Source organism: Tursiops truncatus, chromosome 1 (assembly GCF_011762595.2).
Source record: "Tursiops truncatus isolate mTurTru1 chromosome 1, mTurTru1.mat.Y, whole genome shotgun sequence".
Taxonomy (NCBI): Eukaryota; Metazoa; Chordata; class Mammalia; order Artiodactyla; family Delphinidae; genus Tursiops; species Tursiops truncatus.
This window is the reverse complement of record NC_047034.1, coordinates 96,900,828-96,922,566: the sequence shown is the minus strand read 5'-3', so window position 1 is coordinate 96,922,566 and position 21,739 is coordinate 96,900,828. Positions and strand designations below refer to the sequence as shown.

At 38.3% G+C, this 21,739-nt stretch overlaps 1 protein-coding gene across 2 annotated transcripts in view; it reads right to left on the bottom strand.

Annotated features, from left to right (window-relative positions):
- The window catches only part of PLPPR5 (phospholipid phosphatase related 5), a 131,357-nt gene that overhangs the window by 68,133 nt on the left and 41,485 nt on the right, over nt 1–21,739 (bottom strand). For both annotated transcript variants that reach the window (XM_073810569.1, XM_019919187.3), the window contains exons 2-3: nt 20,359–20,491; nt 14,263–14,513 (exon numbers count right to left, since the gene is read on the bottom strand). In XM_073810569.1, the coding sequence (XP_073666670.1) occupies nt 14,263–14,513; nt 20,359–20,491 (384 nt within the window). The remainder of the gene's footprint in view (nt 1–14,262; nt 14,514–20,358; nt 20,492–21,739) is intronic.

Below are 21,739 nucleotides of genomic sequence, written 5' to 3'. Positions count from 1 at the left end.
TGCCGCGGAGCGGCTGGGCCCGTGAGCCATGGCCGCTGAGCCTGCGCGTCTGGAGCCTGTGCTCCGCAACGGGAGAGGCCACAGCAGTGAGAGGCCCGCGTACCGCAAAAAAAAAAAAAAAAAAAAAAAAAAAAAAAAAAAAAAAATGAGTCCAGGCCAAAGTCTGGCTCACAGTGGATTTACTAGGTCTGAGAGCACACCTAGTGGTCATCTTCCCCTGGGCAGCTGGAGTATTGGGTAATTCAATTGGAAGCTTATGAAACTATATTCTCCCAGTCCTGCCAAGATAATAAATAAAAAATAATATTGCATTAGGAAAGGGAAGATGGTGAGGATTTAATGCCACCGATTAGGATCTTAAGAATGCAGGGGTGGTAGGTCTCCTCGTCTCCATTTAATTCACCGGTCTGGACAGATCCTGGAGAATGAATGTAGACTACTGAATCTTCAACCAAGTAGTGGTGACCATTGATTTGTTAAATGTGTTCTTTTCTATCTCATTCAAGAAAGAGGATGAGAAACGGTTCACATTCACATGGAACGAGCAACTCCTTACATCACAGTTTATGTCAGTGCTATGTTAACTCTCCTACTCTTTGCCACATCATAGTCTGAAGTGAGGTGGACATTCTGAACATCTCGCAGACCACCATACTGATCCTTACATCCAAGATATCATTCTTATCAGGCAAGATAAACAAGAGGTGGTTAGCACACTGGAGCCTTGGGAAGACACATTCCACACTTACGAATACAGTTCTGCCCCGTAACATCAAAGTAATATTGCCTACCACAGAGGCCTAATCAGCATTAAGCATGGCCAGTGGTAGTTAGGTTATTATGTCGCCAATTATTGTACATTGTAAAGAAGTTGAAGATAACTTAGAAATTGTCATTTTAAAAGCAATTGAAGTTCTTTTAACATCTCAAACAATGTGCAGAACACAGATATTCAAAATTAAGGTTCATAAGAATAAAATACGTATTCGCTTAAAATCAAAGTACAATTAAAGTCCAGTAATAATGACCATTTGTGTAACTTTTAGTGTTTGAGCTACCTGGCTGCCTGGAAAATAGGACACAAAACGGGAACTTATGGAATGCATACTTTTTTGACAACTTTCCTAATTCATATTGTGGAACATTTCAATTAAAATCAACTAAGTAGTTTTCTTCACCTACTATATGTAAGGTACTGGACTCTGAAGATAACTCAGAATGTAGCTGCCTTCTGTTCACTGGGGCACATCTCAGGAGGTTGTGCAATATAAGAGACCAAATACTGGCTTTGGAGTCACACTGACCTGGGTCACAGTACCAGCTCTAACAAAAACTAGCTGAATACCTTTAATCACGTTAATTAGCCTCTTGTATCCTCAGCTTTGTTACCTTTAAAATGAAGACAGCCAAACTCATTCCAGCCATTGTGAAGATTAAGGCATAGAGAGTACTTAGTATGATGCTAGACAGTTACTTTTTAACAAATGGAAGCTGGGGAACAGGAGGATGGAATACAGAAACAGTATGAAATACAAAACTTGGGCCCAGGGACTTGGCTCCGTTTAGCCATAACACCTAAGTAAGCTGGTGGTGGCGTATAAACCCTGAGGTGCACAGCAGAGCATTGGCTCTGGGTCTAGGTCTGACTCCTATTCCTGTGCTCTAAGAGAAAATGCTTAGGGATCCCTCAGCTGCTTGAATCTATACATTCATATCATCTGACTCTGGTCTCATCAGCACTAGGGCTTTCAATCTTAAGGAAACCAGCTGAATCTAAATCCCTATCGTTTCATGTCTGAGATTGACAACCTTAAAATATGCCCTAAGCTTTTAGCTTCTTTCCTTTTTAACTCCCTCTTTACTCTCTATCAGGCCATTTTAAACTTCAGGAGGAGTTGATATCAGTATGTACAGGCTGGATGCATTCTAAGTACTCAAAATATATTTAATGAAACTGAAGTAAATAAAATCATTCTAAAGAACTGCTTCTGCAACGTTATTTTACTCTGTATTGCTTATTAACTCAAGCATATGGCCTCAGATTGGTTTACAAGGTCTTTCTGATTTATTTATTCCTGCTAATCCTTAAACCTCACAATCCCCCCACAACACACACACACACCATATACTCCTAATGTGAGCTTCCGCACCTTAGTCCATCCTAATTGTGTCTGCTGTTTCTTGCTCCTGGCCTTTGCTCTCCCTGTCCCCTTACCTGGAATGCCTCTTCTTTACCTATTCAAATCATATTCATCTCCAAGACCCATCCCAAGGACCACTGACTTCTGAAGCTCTCCCCATGGTGCTTGTCAGAAGTGACCTCTTCCCTCCTGGACGCTCAGTGGCTCCCACTGTCATTACCTGCTACACTAACAATCATATTTCACTTAGAGCTTTATTAGGTGCCATCCTCAGGACAAACTTCTCCTGTAGGCACAGTGATACTTCTAGGGCCCATGATACTTCTAGGGACCCATGAAACTGTCTTAATATCTTTTAAAATCAGAAGGAAAAAGTGAATATTAAAGAAAATGTTGAATGTATATTATTTACAAATTTGTTTTTATAGTAATGAGGTCATTTTGTTTCAATGGCAGAAGGGGCCTATGAAGGCACATGTAAGTGCCTAGGGCCTACAAAAGTCATAATGCAGCCCTGGCTATCTTATATTATATTGCCCAATGATAGTAAGTCCCCTTTTCCTAATTAGAATGTGCAAGTGCCGCCAGCAATCCCCAAGCTGGAGTTGGCTAACACCTAAGAAACCCCAGATGTATGAATGGAATGCCACGACATATTTTTCAATATTTCAACGAATCTAACAGAACAGTATATTTACCCATAATAAGCCCACACGCACTAAGTAAAATGTCAGTAACTCTTTGCTTTTGGCTGGAACTATATTAAGTCAGTTGGCGACACTGGTGATCTCATGCTGCTGAGTGGTTCTGATATGTTGTGGAATGCACAGGAATTTTTGTGATGTGACCAGAAAACCAGATGCCACTACAAAGCCACAGGTCAATCACCGAATACCCAGATATAAGTGTCACTTACAGAAGCCAGGTAAAATTAAGGTGAAGAGGCAGAGTATCCATGTGTCTTTAATCATTTACTGCTTGTTATTTAATAATTGTATGTGTGCAGTTTTAATAACTGTATTGTGCAGTTTCAAAGCAGCATATTATAGTTTTATTATTATGGACCATTGTTTAATATCTGGGCCTAAGTTGCGAGAAGGAAAAGTGTTAATGTGTTAACAGAAAACTTAAAGACATGGAGTTCATGGAGGAGTGGGGGGGAGGGGAAAGATAAACTATAAAAGGGGTCTATGGTAGTGAAAATACTGGAACCCCATGGGTACTTTGCGGATACCTTTCGTACCTTCCCCACCTGTTACCAATAACACATAGCTGAAGGCGGACAGCAGAACCGTCAGTCGGCTAATATCAGTGGTTGTGGCACAGGTAGTCAAGTAATAGCACAGCAGCCACATTATGAGTGGGTGCTCAGTAAATACTTTTTGATATATTATCTAGTAGAATAAAATTTGCTCATTTGAAATCTAGAGCACAGGGACCTTACACATTTCAGTGTTAAATGACTCCTGAGCAGAGAAGATTTAGAGGAATGGCTTTCTGAGGGCAGCCAGGTCTCACCAGCCAGTGAAGACCAATTTGCGAAGGCAGCCCAGAGCTTTTCTTTTTACCCACCCCAACCCTTCTTCTCCAAACACAGTCCCCGACCAGTCAGTCTCATGGAGCCAACTGCTGCAAGTAATAGGCATGCTCCGCCAAGTTCCTGTACCGCAGAATGAAGCCCTGCTCGTGCCCCTGTGCAGAATTAGGTAAAACATCACAAAAGGAGGGGCAGACACACCAGTGGGCTGTGTTTATTTAACTCTGGTCTTGGCAGCCTGCAAGCAGTCATTGCTGCACGTGGGACCTTGTGAACTTATTATAAAAGATGGCCATGTGGGAAGTGACAGTAGGATGATACGAATGATCTGTCGACAACGAGGAGGAAGAAGAGAAGAAAATGATATTTTAGAGCTTTCTACTAATATTCTGGGAAAAGACTGTAGTAAATTGTTTAATGTCCACAAATTCCTCCTTTCCCAGCATATTCACTCTTTATAATCTGACTTTGCTGTGCCTCCCATCTCTAGGTGGAGACTGTTTCTCCATCCCCATCAATCTGGGCTGGCCTTGTGATGTGATTGGATCAAGAGAATACAGAGATGGGGATGCTGAACAAGTTTTGGAACCTATGCCTCAGGATGCCTTACAGCTTGGACCTCTGCCCTTTTGGTAGGCTGCTCTAAGATTCTGTCAGGGAAAACAACCTGTGAGAAAGGCCTCTTGAGAATGAGAGAGCCCAGCTATTGGGGCTGTCCCAGCTCAGTCCACCCCCAGCTGACTGGTCAGCTGAATGCCACCCACGAGAGAAGCAAAGAGGATTGACTACCAAGAAAACCACAGGTCAGCCTACGGAGTCCTGAGGATAATAAATTCTTGTTTTGAGGTTAAGGGTGGTTTGTTACGTGGCAACAGACAGTGGGAAAAGACTAATATTCAATAAATGTAGCTGACCCTTCCCATTTTTAAAAAAGATTTTCAGGGCTTCCCTGGTGGCGCAGTGGTTGAGAGTCCGCCTGCTGATGCAGGGAATGCGGGTTCGTGCCCCGGTCCGGGAAGATTCCACATACCGCGGAGCGGCTGGGCGGGCGAGCCGTGGCCGCTGGGCCTGCGCGTCCGGAGCCTGTGCTCTGCAACGGGAGAGGCCACAACAGTGAGAGGCCCGCGTACCGCAAAAAAAAAAAAAAAGATTTTCAGAAAATCTAAGGCCAGAATTGGAAGTGACCTAAAGAGACCATTCTACGACTTTTTCTTTCAATGGTTTATGAGGTTAACTGGAAAGTCACCAAATATTATGTCTCGTTCTCAACTCTGGAGTTCATTTGACTTTAATCAAAAAAAGCTTTATCCATTTTATATGAAAAGGAATACCACACAGCTAAATTTAAATATTATTCTAATGCAACTTAACACTGAATTATAAATGTAATGGTTGAGGGTTAAATAACCTTTAGAATTTTTTCCTGGGAAACCGACAGCATTTGCAAAACTAGGCATAGGATTTTCTTTTTTACTGAAAGTTCTCAGTAAAGCAAAAGAGAACAACTCTGTGACCAAATTATCTCCAAAGCCTTAATTAAAGTCAGATGCTAAGGGAGAGTTCAAGTTCCTTAATTTTATTTACTAATCCACAAAGAGAAGCAGCAGGAAAATATTCTTCAGTTCTTATTCACATAGTTCCTCCTAGGGCTCATTTATTTTTATTTATGTGTTTACATACATTTATAACACCTTCACCACATTAAACAAATCTCTCTCCCTAAATATAGAAATAAGCCTATTTCCACAGAGAATATTGAGTATATGGCTGTCTTCCCCTATTTACCTACATGTCAAAATTCTGGCAAGTGTTTCATGAGACTGTATTAATTTGAAACACCCCAACATTTCTCTTATATAGTTTCCCCAAGGTGTCTCCAGTGAAGCTGGGAAGAAATATATGTACAGGTTCGAACAGAACAGCAAATCCTGACTACTCCCTCCATCTGCAGTAGGAGTTATATTCAGAGTTGCCATGGCAGCCGCCCACACTTACACACACAAAGGGGTGGTGGAGAAGAGAGAAAAGCAGTTAGCAGAGAACAGAATCTATTGTTAAAAAGACAGCGGTACCCTTCAATGTAATTACAAGCAGGAATGCTGACTTTTAGTCTGAATCACTGTTTAACGATAGAAGAATTCCGAATGCTGGAGTGTTATTAATTTTTTTCTCTAAACATATCTACCATCTGAACCTTTGGTTTTAACTTTTATGTATGCTGAAATTATGTAGGACCAGGAGGGAACTCAGCTAACCACACACACATTAGGGCTAATATGATTTAATGATTCCCTCTCTGGAACATTTAGAATCATTGTAGCCAGGAAAAAGTGTGGTTCTATGGATCCGGGCAAGTTACTTCACCTTCTGAGTGTCCTCATCTGTAAAATGTGCATAATAATATTATATACTTCATGAAGTTGTTATGAGGATTCAATAAATTAATACAAATAATCAGTTATTACAATAATAATAATGATAAATAAAGAACAAATTTTAAAACACATAAATAAGAACGAGTAATGTATTAAATAAATTAGTAAAAGTAAAGCACTCATGCCTGGCATATAGCAAATGCTCAATAAATGTTTGCTAATAATAATAATTATTATTATTAAAACATCTCCAAAGGTTTATTACAGATTAGAACAGTATGGCTTATAATTCAGAAGCAGTTTAAATAAATGTCTTTAAGTAAGTTGCTAAAAAAAAAAAAAAAGAAGTTGCTAAAACAAATGCCAGCAGACACACCATTTTGGCAGAATAAAAAGACCAAGTATCTCACTATACTAACACATTCACCACCATTGGCACACCCTGATTACACAGTAAAATCTAACATCTATATCAGTGCTAAGATAACCATGTCACAGTATTTGGGGTCAGAGAGTATTCTAAAATTTGTCTAAAGTCATTGGCTTGATCACATGTGTATATGCAGATACATTTACAACTCATACCCAGATACAAATACAAACATCAGATTTAGATGTGATGACAATGAGTGAAAAGTACTTTATGGCTCCTGATTCACTCAAGTTTTAAATCTTCATATTAAGGCTGAATGTTCCATATTCTAGGAGAGGTGGAACACGCAGTCAAGCAATTTAGTGAATAGGAAAGAATACGCATAGCTTAGATTTCATATAAAGTCTACACACCTTCAAGTGTGTAGTGGAAATCAGGAGAAATTAGAGGAACACAGTTGGGAGCAGAGTGAGCGTAAGAAGGAAACTGTAACTGGAAAATTGTACAGAAGTCAGAAGAGAAAATGGATAGGATGGGATTTGATCCTTAACTCTATAAAAATTTTCTTGATGGGATTTTTTTAAAAGTCCAGGTAGTGAAAAGTAATAAAGAGGAGATTGGTTCAAGATGGCGGAGTAGAAGGACGTGCTCTCACTCCCTCTTGCTAGAGCACCGTAATCACAACTAACTGCTGAACAGTCATCGACAGGAAGACACTGGAACTCACCAAAAAAGATACCCACATCCAAAGACAAAGGAGAAGCCACAATGAGATGGCAGGAGAGGTGTAGTCACAATAAAATCAAATCCCATAACTGCTGGGTGGGTGACTCACAAACTGGAGAACACTTTTACCACAGAAGTCCACTCACTGGAGTGAAGGTTCTGAGCCCCATGTCAGGCTTCCCAACCTGGGGGTCCGGCAATGGGAGGAGGAATTCCTAGAGAATCAGACCTTGAAGGCTACTGGGATTTGATTGCAGGACTTCGACAGGACTGGGGGAAACAGAGACTCCACTCTTGGAGGGCACACACAAAGTAGTGTGTGCATCGGGACCCAGGAGAAGAAGCAGTGACCCCATAGGAGACTGAACCAGACCTACCTGCTAGTGTTAGAGGGTATCCTGCAGAGGCGGGGGCTGGCTGTGTCGCACCATGAGGACAAGGACACTGGCAGCAGAAGTTCTGGGAAGTATTCCTTGGCGTGAGCCCTCCCAGAGTCGGCCATTAGCCCCACCAAAGAGCAGGATAGGCTCCAGTGCTGGGCCGCCTCAGGCCAAACAACCAAAAGGGAGGGAACCCAGCCCCACCCATCAGCAGACAAGCAGATTAAAGTTTTACTTAGTTCTGCCCACCAGAGCAACAGCCAGCTCTACCCACCACCAGTCCCTCCCATCAGGAAACATGCACAAGCCTCTTAGATAGCCTCAATCCTGCAGCCTGTGGAACAAAAACCACATTCACAGAAAGATAGACAAAATGAAAAGGCAGAGGGCGATGTATCAGATGGAGGAACAAGATAAGATCTCAGAAAAACAACTGAATGAAGTGGAGATAGGCAATCTTACAGAAAAACAATTCAGAATAATGATAGAGAAGATGATACAGGACCTCAGAAAAAGAATGGAGGCAAATATTGAGAAGATACAAAAAGTGTTTAACAAAGACCTAGAAGAATTAAAGAACAAACAAACAGAGATGAACAATACAATAATTGAAATTGATTCCTAGAAGGAATCAATAGCAGAATAACTGAGGCAGAAGAACGGATAAGTGACCTGGAAGACAGAATGGTGGAATTCACTGCTGTGGAACAGAATAAAGAAAAAAGAATAAAAAGAAATGAAGACAGCCTAAGAGACCGCTGAGACAACATTAAATGCAACATTTGCATTATAGGGGTCCCAGAAGGAGAAGCCAGAGAGAAAGGACCCCAGAAAATATTTGAAGAGATTATAGACGAAAACTTCCTTGACACGGGAAAGGAAATAGTTAGCCAAGTCCAGGAAGCGCAGAGAGTCCCAGGCAGGATAAACCCAAGGAGCAACATGCCAAGACACATAGTAATCTAACTGACAAAAATTAAAAAGAAAGAAAAATTATTGAAAGCAACAAGGGAAAAATGACAAATAACAAACAAGGGAACTCCCATAAGGTTAACAGCTGATTTCTCAGCAGAAACTCTACAAGCCAGAAGGGAGTGGCAGGACATATTTAAAGTGATGAAAGGGAAAAACCTACAACCAAGATTACTCTACCCAGCAAGGATCTCATCCAGATTTGACGGAGAAATCAAAAGCTTTACTGACAAGCAAAAGCTAAGAGAATTCAGCACCACCAAATGAGCTCTCCAACAAATGCTAAAGGAACTTCTCTAAGTGGGAAACACAAGAGCAGAATAGGACCTACAAAAAAACTCAGAACAATTAAGAAAATGGTCATAGGAACATACATAGTGATAATTACCTTAAACATGAATGGATTAAATGCTCCAACAAAAAGACACAGGCTGGCTGAATGAATACAGAAACTAAACCCATATATATGCTGTCTACAAGAGACCCACTTCAGACCTAGGGACACATACAGACTGAAAGTGAGGGGATGGAAAAAGATATTCCATGCAAATGGAAATCAAAAGAAAGCTGGAGTAGCAATACTCATATCAGATAAAATAGACTTTAAAATAAAGAATGTTACAAGAGACAAGGAAGGACACTACATAATGATCAAGGGATCAATCCAAAAAGAAGATATAACAATTGTAAATATATATGCACCCAACACAGGAGCACCTCAATACATAAGGCAACTGCTAACAGCTATAAACGAGGAAATTGATAGTAACACAATAATAGTGGGGGACTTTAACACCTCATTTACACCAATGGACAGATCATCGAAACAGAAAATTAATAAGGAAACACAAGCTATAAATGACACAATAGACCAGCTAGATTTAATTGATATTTATAGGACATTCCACCCAAAAACAGCAGATTATACTTTCTTCATGGGACATTCTCCAGGATAGATCACATCTTGGGTCACAAATCAAACCACACTAAATTTAAGAAAATTCAAATCATATCAAGCGTGTTTTCTGACCACAACACAATGAGATTAGAAATCAATTACAGGGAAAAAAAGTTAAAAAACACAAACACATGGAGGCTAAACAATACATTACTAAATAACCAAGAGATCACTGAAGAAATCAGAGGAAATCAAAAAATACCTAGAGATAAATTACAATGATGATTCAAAACCTATGGGATGCAGCAAAAGCAGTTCTAAGAGGGAAGTTTATAGTAATGCAAGCCTACCTCAAGAAACAAGAAAAATCTCAAATAAACAATCTAACCTTACACCTAAAGGAACTAGAGAACGAAGAAAAACAAAACCCAAACTTAGCAGAAGGAAAGAAATCATAAAGATCAGAGCAGAAATAAATGAAATAGAAACAAAGAAAACAATAGCAAAGATCAATAAAACTAAAAGCTGGTTCTTTGAGAAGATAAACAAAATTGAGAAACCATTAGCCAGATGCATTAAGAAAAAGAGGGAGAAGACTCAAACCAATAAAATTAGAAATGAAAAAGGAGAAGTTACAACACACACTGCAGAGATACAAACCACCCTGAGACTACTACAAGCGACTCTATGCCAATAAAATGGACAACCTGGAAGAAACAGACAAATTCTTAGAAAGGTATAACCTTCCAAGACTGAACCAGGAAGAAATAGAAAATATGAACAGACCAATCATAAGTAATGAAACGGAAACAGTGATTAAAAATCTTCCAAGAAACAAAAGTCCAGGACCAGATGGCTTCACGGGTGAATTCTATTAAACATTTAGAGAAGAGCTAACACCCATCCTTCTCAAACTCTTCCATAAAATTGCAGAGTAAAGAACACTCCCAAACTCATTCTATGATGCCACCATCACCCTGATACCAAAACCAGACAAAGATACTACAAAAAAATGAAATTACGGACCAATATCACTGATGAATATAGATGCAAAAATCCTCAACAAAATACTAGCAAACAGAATCCAACAACACATTAAAAGGATCATACACAATGATCAAGTGGGATTTATCCCAGGGATGCAAGGATTCTTCAATATATGCAAATCAATCAATGTGATACACAATATTACCAAATTGAAGAATGAAAACCATCTGATCATCTCAATAGTTGCAGAAAAAGATTTTGACAAAATTCAACACCCATTTATGATAATAACTCTCCAGAAAGTGGGCAGAGAGGGAACCTACCTCAACATAATAAAGGCCATATATAACAAACCCACAGCAAACATCATTCTCAATGGTGAAAAACTGAAGCATTTCCTCTAAGATCAGGAACAAGACAAGGATGTCTCACCACGATTATTCAACATAGCTTTGGAAGTCCTAGCCACAGCAATCAGAGAAGAAAAAACAATAAAAGGAATACAAATTAGAAAAGAAGAAGTAAAACTGTCACTGTTTGCAGATGACATGATACTATACATAGAGAACCCTAAAAATGCCACCAGAAAACTACTAGAGCTAATCGATGAATTTGGTAAAGTTGCAGGATACAAAATTAACACACAGAAATATCTTGCTTTTCTATACACTAATGATGAGAAATTAAGGAAACACTCCCATCTACCATTGCAACAAAAATAATAAAATATCTAGGAACAAACCTACCTAGGGAGACAAATGACCTGTATGCAGAAAACTACAAGACACTGGTGAAAGAAATTAAAGATGATACCAACAGATGGAGAGATATACCATGTTCTTGGATTAGAAGAATCAATATTGTGAAAATGATTATACTACCCAAAGCAATCTACACATTCAATTCAATCCCTATGAACTTACCAGTGGCATTTTTTACAGAGTAGAATAGAAAGTCTTAAAATTTGTATGGAGACACAAAAGACCCCAAATAGCCAAAGCAGCCCTGAGGGAAAAAACAGAGGTGGAGGAATCAGACTCCCTGACTTGAGACTATACTACAAAGCTACAGTAATCAAGACAATATGGTACTGGCACAAAAACAGAAATATAGATCAGTGGAACAGGATAGAAAGTGCAGAGATAAACCCATGCACCTATGTCAACTAATCTATGACAAAGGAGGCAAGGATATACAACGGAGAAAAGACGGTCTCTTTTCCCAGTGGTGCTGGGAAAACTAGACAGGTACATGTAAAAGAATGAAATTACAACACTCCCTCACACCATACACTAAAATAAACTGAAAATGGATTAGAGACCTAAATGTAAGACCAGACACTATAAAACTCTTGGAGGGAAACACAGGAAGAACACTCTTTGACATAAATCACAGCAATATCTTTTTTGATCCACCTCCTAGAGTAATAGAAATAAAAACAAAAATAAACAAATGGAACCTAATGATACCTAAAAGCTTTTTCACAGCAAAGGAAACCATAAACAAGACAAAAAGACAATACTCAGAATGTGAGAAAATATTTGCAAACGAATCAACAAAGGATTAATCTCCAAAACATATAAACAGCACATGCAGCTCAATATTAAAAAAACAAACAACCCAATCAAAAAATGGGCAGAAGACATAAATAGACATTTCTCCAAAGAGGACATACAGATGGCCAAGGAGCACATGAAAAGCTGCTCAACATCAATAATTATTAGAGAAGTGCCAATCAAAACTACAATGAGGTATCACCTCACACCGGTTAGAATGGGCATCATCAGAAAATCTACAAACAACAAATGCTGGAGAGGGTGAGGAGAAAAGGGAACCCTCTTGCACTGTTGGAGGGAATGTAAATTGATCCAGCCACTATGGAGAACAGTATGGAAGTTCCTTAAAAAACTAAAAATACAATTACCATATGACACAGCAATCCCACTACTGGGCATATACCCTGAGAAAACCATAATTCAAAAAGACATATGCACCCCAATGTTCATTGCAGCACTATTTACAATAGCCAGGTCATGGAAGCAACCTAAATGCCCATCAACAGACGAATGGATAAAGACAATGTGGTATATATGTACAATGGAATATTACTCAGCCATAAAAAGGAATGAAAGTGGGTCATTTGTAGAGACGTGGATGGATCTAGAGACTGTCATATGGAGTGAAGCAAGTCAGAAAGAGAAAAACAAATATCATATACTAACGCAGGACCTAGGAAAACGGTACAGATGAACCGGTTTGCAGGGCAGAAATAGAGACACAGATGTAGAGAACAAACGTATGGACACCAAGGGGGGAAAGCGGCGGGGGGTGGGCATAGTGGTGGGATGAATTGGGAGACTGGGATTGACATGTATACACTGATGTGTATAAAATGGATGACTAATAAGAACCTGCTGTATATTTTTTTAAAAAATTAAATTTAAAAAAAAAGTGGTAGATTAGCTTGGATTAAAAACTTATTTAAAATGTTAAAATGCACACATCCTGGGCTTCCCTGGTGGCGCAGTGGTTGGGAGTCTGCCTGCCGATGCAGGGGACACGGGTTCGTGCCCCGGTCCGGGGGGATGCCACGTGCCGCGCAGCAGCTGGGCCCGTGAGCCATGGCCGCTGAGCCTGTGTGTCCGGAGACTGTGCTCCGCGGTGGCAGAGGCCGCGGCAGTGGGAGGCCCGCGTACCGCAAAAACAAACAAACAACAACAAAAAAAATGCACACACCCTTATGACCTCCAAAATTACCGTGCCATCGTGAATGTTATGTATGATGCCATAGTTCCTCTCTTAAACTGTCCTTTCTTTAGTAACCTTTATTTCCAATCTCAAGTAGAGGTGTCACAGCAGATATTCTCTCTTTTAGAGATAAACTGACAAGATTGCATCAGGAGCGTTAGAAACATTTCCATAATCAAATAGCTCGTTGAAGGTAAAAATAATTCTGCGTTTTTTCAAGTAATCAGAAATTATCAAATTTGGTTTCAAATTGGTCCTGAGGTCTCATCAATGAGCTGAAATCAGAAGTAGTTATTGGCATTGTTGGACAGGAGAACTCCGAAAGGAAAAATTTTCTGCACTTTTTATTGTAGCTATGGAAAAGCCTTCAAAGCACACTTTTGGGAGTTCAACCTTATAGCTGGCAAGGCACATTCTGGTGATAGAGGGAAAGACTGATGGATATAAATACTGGGGTCAAGAGCTGCCTGCCAAGGCTGCCCTTCTTTGTACTCCTGCCTGTCATTAATGCATTCAGCTTTGACCACTTACTTCCACCTAAATGTCCTAAGATAGCAGCACTTAGGGCCTGGCTCCTACCACTAAAATGATGGCAAATACTCAAGAATAAAGAAAATATATATGATTTTTAAGGGCATTTTGGTTAGTTCTATGAGAAAATATTAAAACACTCATTGAGATATTAAGATGATATAGTTACCAATAACAAAAGAACTTTCTGGAAGAAGAGTGCCTCTTTCCCCGCCTTCACCAGAGTACATTAGAACTTGAGTAGGTGGCTAAGAGGCCTGGGTAGTTCTCTTAATTGCACTATTACAAGTTTATGGCAACTGCTATAGGACAAATTTGTTTCCATTAAGCCTTATTTAATAATAAAGACAAACATATTCTCAAATGGAAATGCTAATGGCTATATTTTTTAATACAACCAAATACCCACACATAATCTCACGAGAGTCAACTGACTTAATTTTATTCACAGTACAAACAGCTATCATTAAAAATAAATTAAATGTCCTGCAGAAAGCTGTTACTGTGACTTCCATTATGGCAGGGAGAAATAATTTCTGCTTTGGGAGAATTACCAAAAAGACAAACTAAGAATGGTTTCTAACTCTTACTTACTGTCAGATACATAGCTGCATAGACACTGAGAGCCGCTTCTTTGGATGGAAATGTTTTCCTTGCTCTCATGATGAGATCCGGGTTGCCCGTGCAGGCCTCTTCCCCACTGATGAACTGCGTATACTGCTGACACCCAAGTGCCGTGTAGTTGGGTTTACACAGGGCGAGAAAATGTGGAGCCAGATTTCCTGTAACTACTTGTCCAGCATTTACAAAGATGTCTGTAGCAAACAGTCCAAACGTATAAATTCCTGAGGAAGAAAACACACCATTTTAACTTTTTGGTTTATTGTGGTTAATTCACAATACACCAAGATGGAAATATTTTAGAAACTATAAAATAGTTCCTACATACATACATATATATATATATATATATATATATATATATATATATATATATATATACGGTTCCTTCCATTTCACTCCCTCCAGCTCCTCCCTTTGCTTTCTGAAGTAGTGGGAGTGTTAAATTATTTAACATATTGAGCTGTCTACCACTGGCTACATTTTTATGCACGACAGGTTTATAAGACATATGATAAAAGAAGAAAATATATTCTAAGGCTGTGTTTGGATAATGAGATCTTTTAAATGGAGATGTGTTTCCCTTGAGAGGGTTCAGTCTATCACCTTCTGCTAATGTTAGTAATCTTTATTTTTTCCCTATTTTTGCATTTTTTTTAATCTTACTAACATTAAGCAGAGCAGTCATCTCCCTTTGATTATGCCTCTTAAGCTCATTCAAACTGATATTAACTCAGCTGGAGGTGCCAATTAGCAGCAAAATCCAATGCCATCAGTCTTCATTTAAATACCATGGAAAATCTTAAGTAAAGCAGAATGTTTTCAGATTAATCTCTATATCGCCATCAGAAACACATTTTTTAAAGTTACATAACAGCTAAGTCCCGCCTTATCTTTTATGGCTTGAGTTTCAATTTATCAAATTTGGGACAATTTAGTAAATAATAAAGCAATTACATTATAATGTTTAAATTATCTTCGCAGTAAAATTTATTTACTTTGTTTACCTGAAGGTATAAAATTAAGTACATAAATGTTTCCCCTTTTGTAAGGAACATGCCAATTTACTCAAATACCAAAAATATTTTCTAAATTCAATGTCATTGGTCATTATCACCAAAATTTATCTTTCTACTTAGACAGGATAGGCAAAATAAATTCTTTGGCATCATTGTCAATAAACTTACAGATACAATCCGCAAAGATGTGGTATCTATGTAAAGAAATCCGTTCTTTTATAATTTTGGGTAATAAAATCCATCAGGACATTTTAAAACTATGCCAAAATAATACTTCCCAAACAGTCGGCTCATTAAAAAGTCATAAAATTCTATTATGATAATTCGATGCTTTTTTTTCTTTGTCATATATTTCTGGATTGTTTGTTTCCTAAGCCTTTACATAATTATTGGCAGTTGTGTTGCAACTCACCAGGCTCAAATAATTTTCCAGGATTAGATACATGACTATCCTTTTCATTTTCAAAATATTATGTAACATTATGCAAGGTTCTTGCACCCAAACCTGCACATAGCAAAACTCTATGTGCATACAAACCACCATGAACCAAAGACCTTAGTTCTCTATTGAAAAAACTTACAAGGAAGCAATGAAAAGCTTTCTTTACATCTTACCAGTATTCCATGAGCCATACAAGTAAATGATACTCAAATCAGAAATCTGGCATAAGCAGAGAAATGGAAAAGAACAAAGCTCAATAAAATGTTACCGCATATACTCTCTCTTTCCAAATCTCATGGTCTAGCACGGCAATATAAATGGCAAGTCTTCACCTCTTTTCTCTTGAAACCTAGGCTAAGAAGTACTCATTTTATTTAACCAAACCATTCTTTTTATCTGGTACAATAAGTTTTCCTGTTTAAAATACAGAGGAATGTGTGATAAGGATATGGAAATGTCTCTTGATACTTGTAACGTTCCCAAATGTGCTTTAGAATTAAAATAGTGCATCAGGCCCAAGGCCAATATTGAAGTTAACTACAAAGATACTTATTAAAGTGAGATCTCATGAGTGTATCCACTGTGCTGACCTCCAGAATAAAGTCGCTATGAAGAGTGATGTCTTATTATGCAGTAATGCTTTGCACGCAAGCTTCCATTTTATTTTAACAAACTAGAAACATCCAAATCATGATAAACAAGGAAATAAGAAACAAACCAAAGCACTCCTAAATATTTTATAAAATCATATAAGAAGTAAGAAACATGCAGAGACTTAAAAGCACACTTTGCTGTGTGCCGTTCAGGCGGACTTCGTTTTACTGAGGTTCGCTTTATTGGGCTTTGCAGAGAGTGCATTTTTTTTATAAATGGAAGGTTTGTGGCAACCCTGTATTGAGCAACACTATTGGCACCATTTTTCCAATAACATTTGCTCACTCTGTGTGTCTATGTCACATTTCAGAAATTCTCCCAATATTTCAAAGTTTTTCATTATGATTATATTTGTTATTGGTGATCTGTGATCAGTGATCTTTGATGTTACTATGGTAATTGTTTTGGGGCAGCACAAACTGCACCCATACCAGGCAGTGAATTTAACTGATAAATGTGTGTACTCTGACTGCTCCACCAACCAGCCGTTCCCCTATATTTCTCTCCCTCTCCTCAGGACCCCCTATTCCCTAAGACACAACATTATTGAAATTAGGCCATTAAAAATCCTACAATAGCCTCTAAGTGTACGAGTGAAAGGAAGAGTCATACATCTCACTCTTAATCAAAAGCTAGAAATGATGAAGCTTAGTCGGAAGCTGAGATAGGCTGAAAGCTAGGTCTCTTGGGCTAAACAGTCAGCCAAGTTGCAAACGCAAAGGAAAAGTTCTTAAAGGATGATGAGAAAGCGGAACAGCCTTACTGCTGATATGGAGCAAGTTTTAGTGGTCTGGATAGAAGATCAAACCAGCCATAATACTCCCTTAAACCAAAGCCTAATCTAGAGCAAGGCCCTAACTCTCTTCAATTCTATAAAAGTTGAGAGAGGGCTTCCCTGGTGGCGCAGTGATTGAGAGTCCGCCTGCCGATGCAGGGGACACGGGTTCGTGCCCCGGGCCAGGAGGATCCCACATGCCGCGGAGCGGCTGGGCCCGTGAGCCATGGCCGCTGAGCCTGCGCGTCTGGAGCCTGTGCTCCGCAACGGGAGAGGCCACAACAGTGAGAGGCCCGCGTACCGCAAAAAAAAAAAAAAAAAAAAAAGTTGAGAGAGGTGAGGAAGCTACAGAAGAAAAGTTTGAAGCTAGCAGAGGATGATTCATGAGGTTTAAGGAAATAAGTCATCTCCATATCAGGAAAGTAGAAAGTGAAGCAGCAACTGCTGATACAGAAGTTGCAGCAAGCTATCCAGAAGATCTAGCTAAGATCATTACTGAAGGTATCTACACTAAACAACAAATTTTCAATGTAGGCAAAACAACCTGCTATTGGAAGAAGATGCCATCAAGGACTTTCAGATCTAAGGAGAAGAAAATGCCTGGCTCTAAAGCTTCAAAAGACGGGCTGACTCTCTTCCTTGGGGCTTATGCAGCTGGTGATTTTAAGGTGAAGCCAATGCTCACTTACTATTCTGTAAAGCCTAAGGCCCTTACGAGTTATGCTAAATATACTCTGCCTTTTCTCAATAAATGGAACAACAAAGCCTGGATGACAGCATTATCTGTTTACAACATGATTTACTAAATATTTTAAGCCCACTGTTGAGACCTACTGCTCAGAAAAAAAATTCCTTTCAAAATATTACTGCTCATTGACAACGCACCTGGCCACCCAAGAGCTCTGATGGAGATGTACAATGAGATTAATGTTGTTTTCATGCCTGCTGACACAACATTCATTCTGCAGGTCATGAGGAGTAATTCTGATTTTCAAGTCTCATTATTTAAGAAATACATTTCATAAGTTTGCAGCTGCCATAGATAGGGGTTCCTCTGATGGATCTGGGCAAAGTTAACTGAAAACCTTCTGGAGAGGATTCACCATTCTAGATGCCATTAAGAACATTCATGATTCATGGGAAGAGGTCAAAATATTAACATTAAACAGGAGCTTGAAAGAAGGTGATTCAATCCTCATGGATGACTTGGAGGGGTTCAAGACTTCAGTGGAGGAGGTCACTGAAGATGTGGTAGAAATAGGAAAAGAATTAGAAATAGAAGTGGAGCTTGAAGATGTGACTGAATCACTGCAATCTCATGATAAAACTTGAATGGATGAGGATTTGCTTCTGTGGATGAGGAAAGAAAGTGGTTTCTTGAGATGGAATCTAATCCTGGTGAAGGTGCTGTGAAGACTGTTGAAATGACAACAAAGGATTTAGAATCTTTCATAAACTTAGTTGATAAAGCAGCAGCAAGGTTTAAGAGGATTGACTACCATTTCTAAAGAAGCTCTACCATGGGTAAAAAGCTATCAAACAGCATTGCATGCTACAAAGAAATCGTTCGTAAAAGGAAGACTCAATCACTGTGGCTAACTTCATTGTTGTCCTATTTTAAGAAGTTGCCACAGCCACCCCAACCTTCAGATGCTACCACCCTGATCAGTCAGCAGCCATCAACGTTGAGGCAAGACCCTTCACCAGCAAAAAGATTACAACTCATTAAAGGCTCAGGTGATGATTAGCATTTTTTAGTGATTTTAATTTTTAAAAGTATTTTTAATTAAGGTATGTATTTTTTTAAGACATAATGCTATTGCACACTTAACAGACTACAATAGAGTGTAAACGTAACTTCTATATGCACTGGGAAACCAAAAACTTCATGTGACTTGCTTTATTGCCATATTCGCTTTATCGTAGTGGTCTAGAACTGAGCTCAAATATCTTGGAGGTATGCCTGTATATTCTTTAGAAATATGTGCGTAAATGAATAAAAATATTTTACTTAAGTAGGCATAATATAATTTAACAATATTTAGGAAGGTTCAACTTCATCAAAATACTTTAGTTCCGAGTATATTATTGCTTATTTTGTTATTAAATGTTTCTCATGCAAAGATTAAATGGGTCAAGAACACAGTATTGATGCATGTGAAAAATATAACTTTTAAAGTTTCATATAAAAGCTATCCCTTCCACAGTATAAATGAGGGCTGTGGGGATGTATAAGTTGACGGCAATAAAATGAACAGTCTTAGATATGAAGACCTTTCGGCTCCAGAGAGATTTAAAGGCATGATGACATTTGATTAGTCTTTAGTGGGTTTATATATAGATTAGGTGAGCTGTGCATAATATCTCCAAAGTCTTCATCTTGTTCCCATCAATATGAGAAATATATTGAAGGGTTACAGTATCCGTAATCTTAATACTGATCAGAATTTATCTTAAATGTTATTTAGTATATATAGATGCACTTTTTCTTATTTGATAAAGCCAGGAAATAATAATCTATATTAAGTTTTATTGTTTCAGTCAAAAAAAACCTGTCTTGGCCACGTGTCTTTTGAATTGAGATGATTTTCAGTAATTCGTCAATGTTCATATCATTAGTGCTAGAATTTGAGATTTAAAGGATCAGTAAATCTTGTCCCCTAATAAAATCACCAATTTTTGTAAAAAATGGCTTTTGTACCATTTTTTGGTAAAAAAAAAAAAAAAAACACCCCAGAAGTAGTTTATGGAGTGCTACTTATGATAATTAACAAATACAGCATTTCTTTTATTTGTCCAGCTATTTTGCTTGTCCTTCATGATGTTCGATAACCAAACTAGATTATCATTTCTACCTAAGCGTTGTTTCTGAAATTTAATAAACATAGTAAATCATTTCTTTAAATTATGTAATTTTTAGTTTCTTTTAGAATTTAAATATCCAAGTGTGGTGGGATTTGTTTTCCTTAAAATAATATGGAAATGACACCACGAAATGGAGTTTTGCAAAACAGGAGAGAAAATAGTATGCAGTATTTATTTTTAAAAACCAAATTGAAACATTTCAAAGAAAATATAATCTAATATTCAAATACAGTTAATATGCTGGTCATTTTAAAGGTTGGCTTATACATAAACATTGTTTCAGTAACAATAAAAACAATTCAATGAACACATACCAAGAAATCGCACAGTTCTCCTCACCAGTGGGTTTATATAGCAACAGTCTCCAGTTAAAATAGTTTTCTCCTGGTTTTCAAAATCCCTTGTGGCCAGTTGTAGGCAAAACACAGCAGTTTCTCCAACTATTATCTTCCAAGGAAATAAAAGATTAAAGAACATTAGAATTTAGCCAGTATAAGTGTAGACTATTTTAATTTTTAAAAAATGCAAAAAAAGGACTTCCTTTGAGTGGTAATAATCTCAATATAAACCTGAACCATATTTGGGTAACCAGACCCCTTTTTTTTTTTTTTTTTTTTGCGGTACGCGGGTCTCTCCCGTTGCGGAGCACAGGCTCCGGACGCGCAGGCTCAGTGGCCATGGCTCACGGACCTAGCCGCTCCGTGGCATGTGGGATCTTCCTGGACCGGGCCACGAACCCGTGTCCCCTGCATAGGCAGGCGGACTCCCAACCACTGCGCCACCAGGGAAGCCCCAGACCCTTTTATTATAACCTTATCCCTATATATATAAAACCCGTATTTCCCTCAATTCAAAAAAGTATTAAACTGATAAATTATGAATAAAAACAGACTATAACATTTTTGCTTTCTAAAAGACTTCATTAGAAGTGAAATATATGAAAGATCTTTGCTTTAAGGATGCACTCATTTTTTATCTGTAATTGAATTTCAAGTTTCATTTTTAAGTGATTATGTCTCATTTAAATTTGACTCTGCATATCAGAACAAATCTCAATGAAAATAATCTTGGGACTTCCCTGGTCGTCCAGTGGTTAAGACTCCACACTCCCAATGCAGGGGGCCCTGGTTCGATCCCTGGTCAAGGAACTAGATCCCACATGCTTCAACTAAGAACCCGCAAGCTGCAACTAAAAGATCCCACATGCCGCAACTAAAGATCCCGCACGGCGCAACGAAGATCCCACATGCCGCAACGAAGGCCCGGTGCAACAAATAAAAAATAACTAAATAAAAATTTTTTTAAAAAAAAAGAATGCTTTTATTTAAAAAAAAGAAAAGAATCTTGAAAGGATCTGATATAAATATACTAATATAAAATTATATTAATACTTTTATAACAAGAAAATATAATCAAAATAGTATCATTATTCTATTCTGGGACATCATTAAGAATTGTAATCACTAATATATTCTTTATACTTTAGTATACATATGTCATTTTAATCATCATAAAAACTACATGAAACAGAGAATATTATCATACCTCTTTTACAAGGGAAAAAAAACAAGACTTGGAACTCAAATGAATTGTCAAAGGCCACAGAGCTAGTGAGGAGAAAAATTAGGTTCTGATACAGATTCTTTACTCAACTATGTGATTTATGAAAGGACCTGGCTACCTTCCACTGGTGTT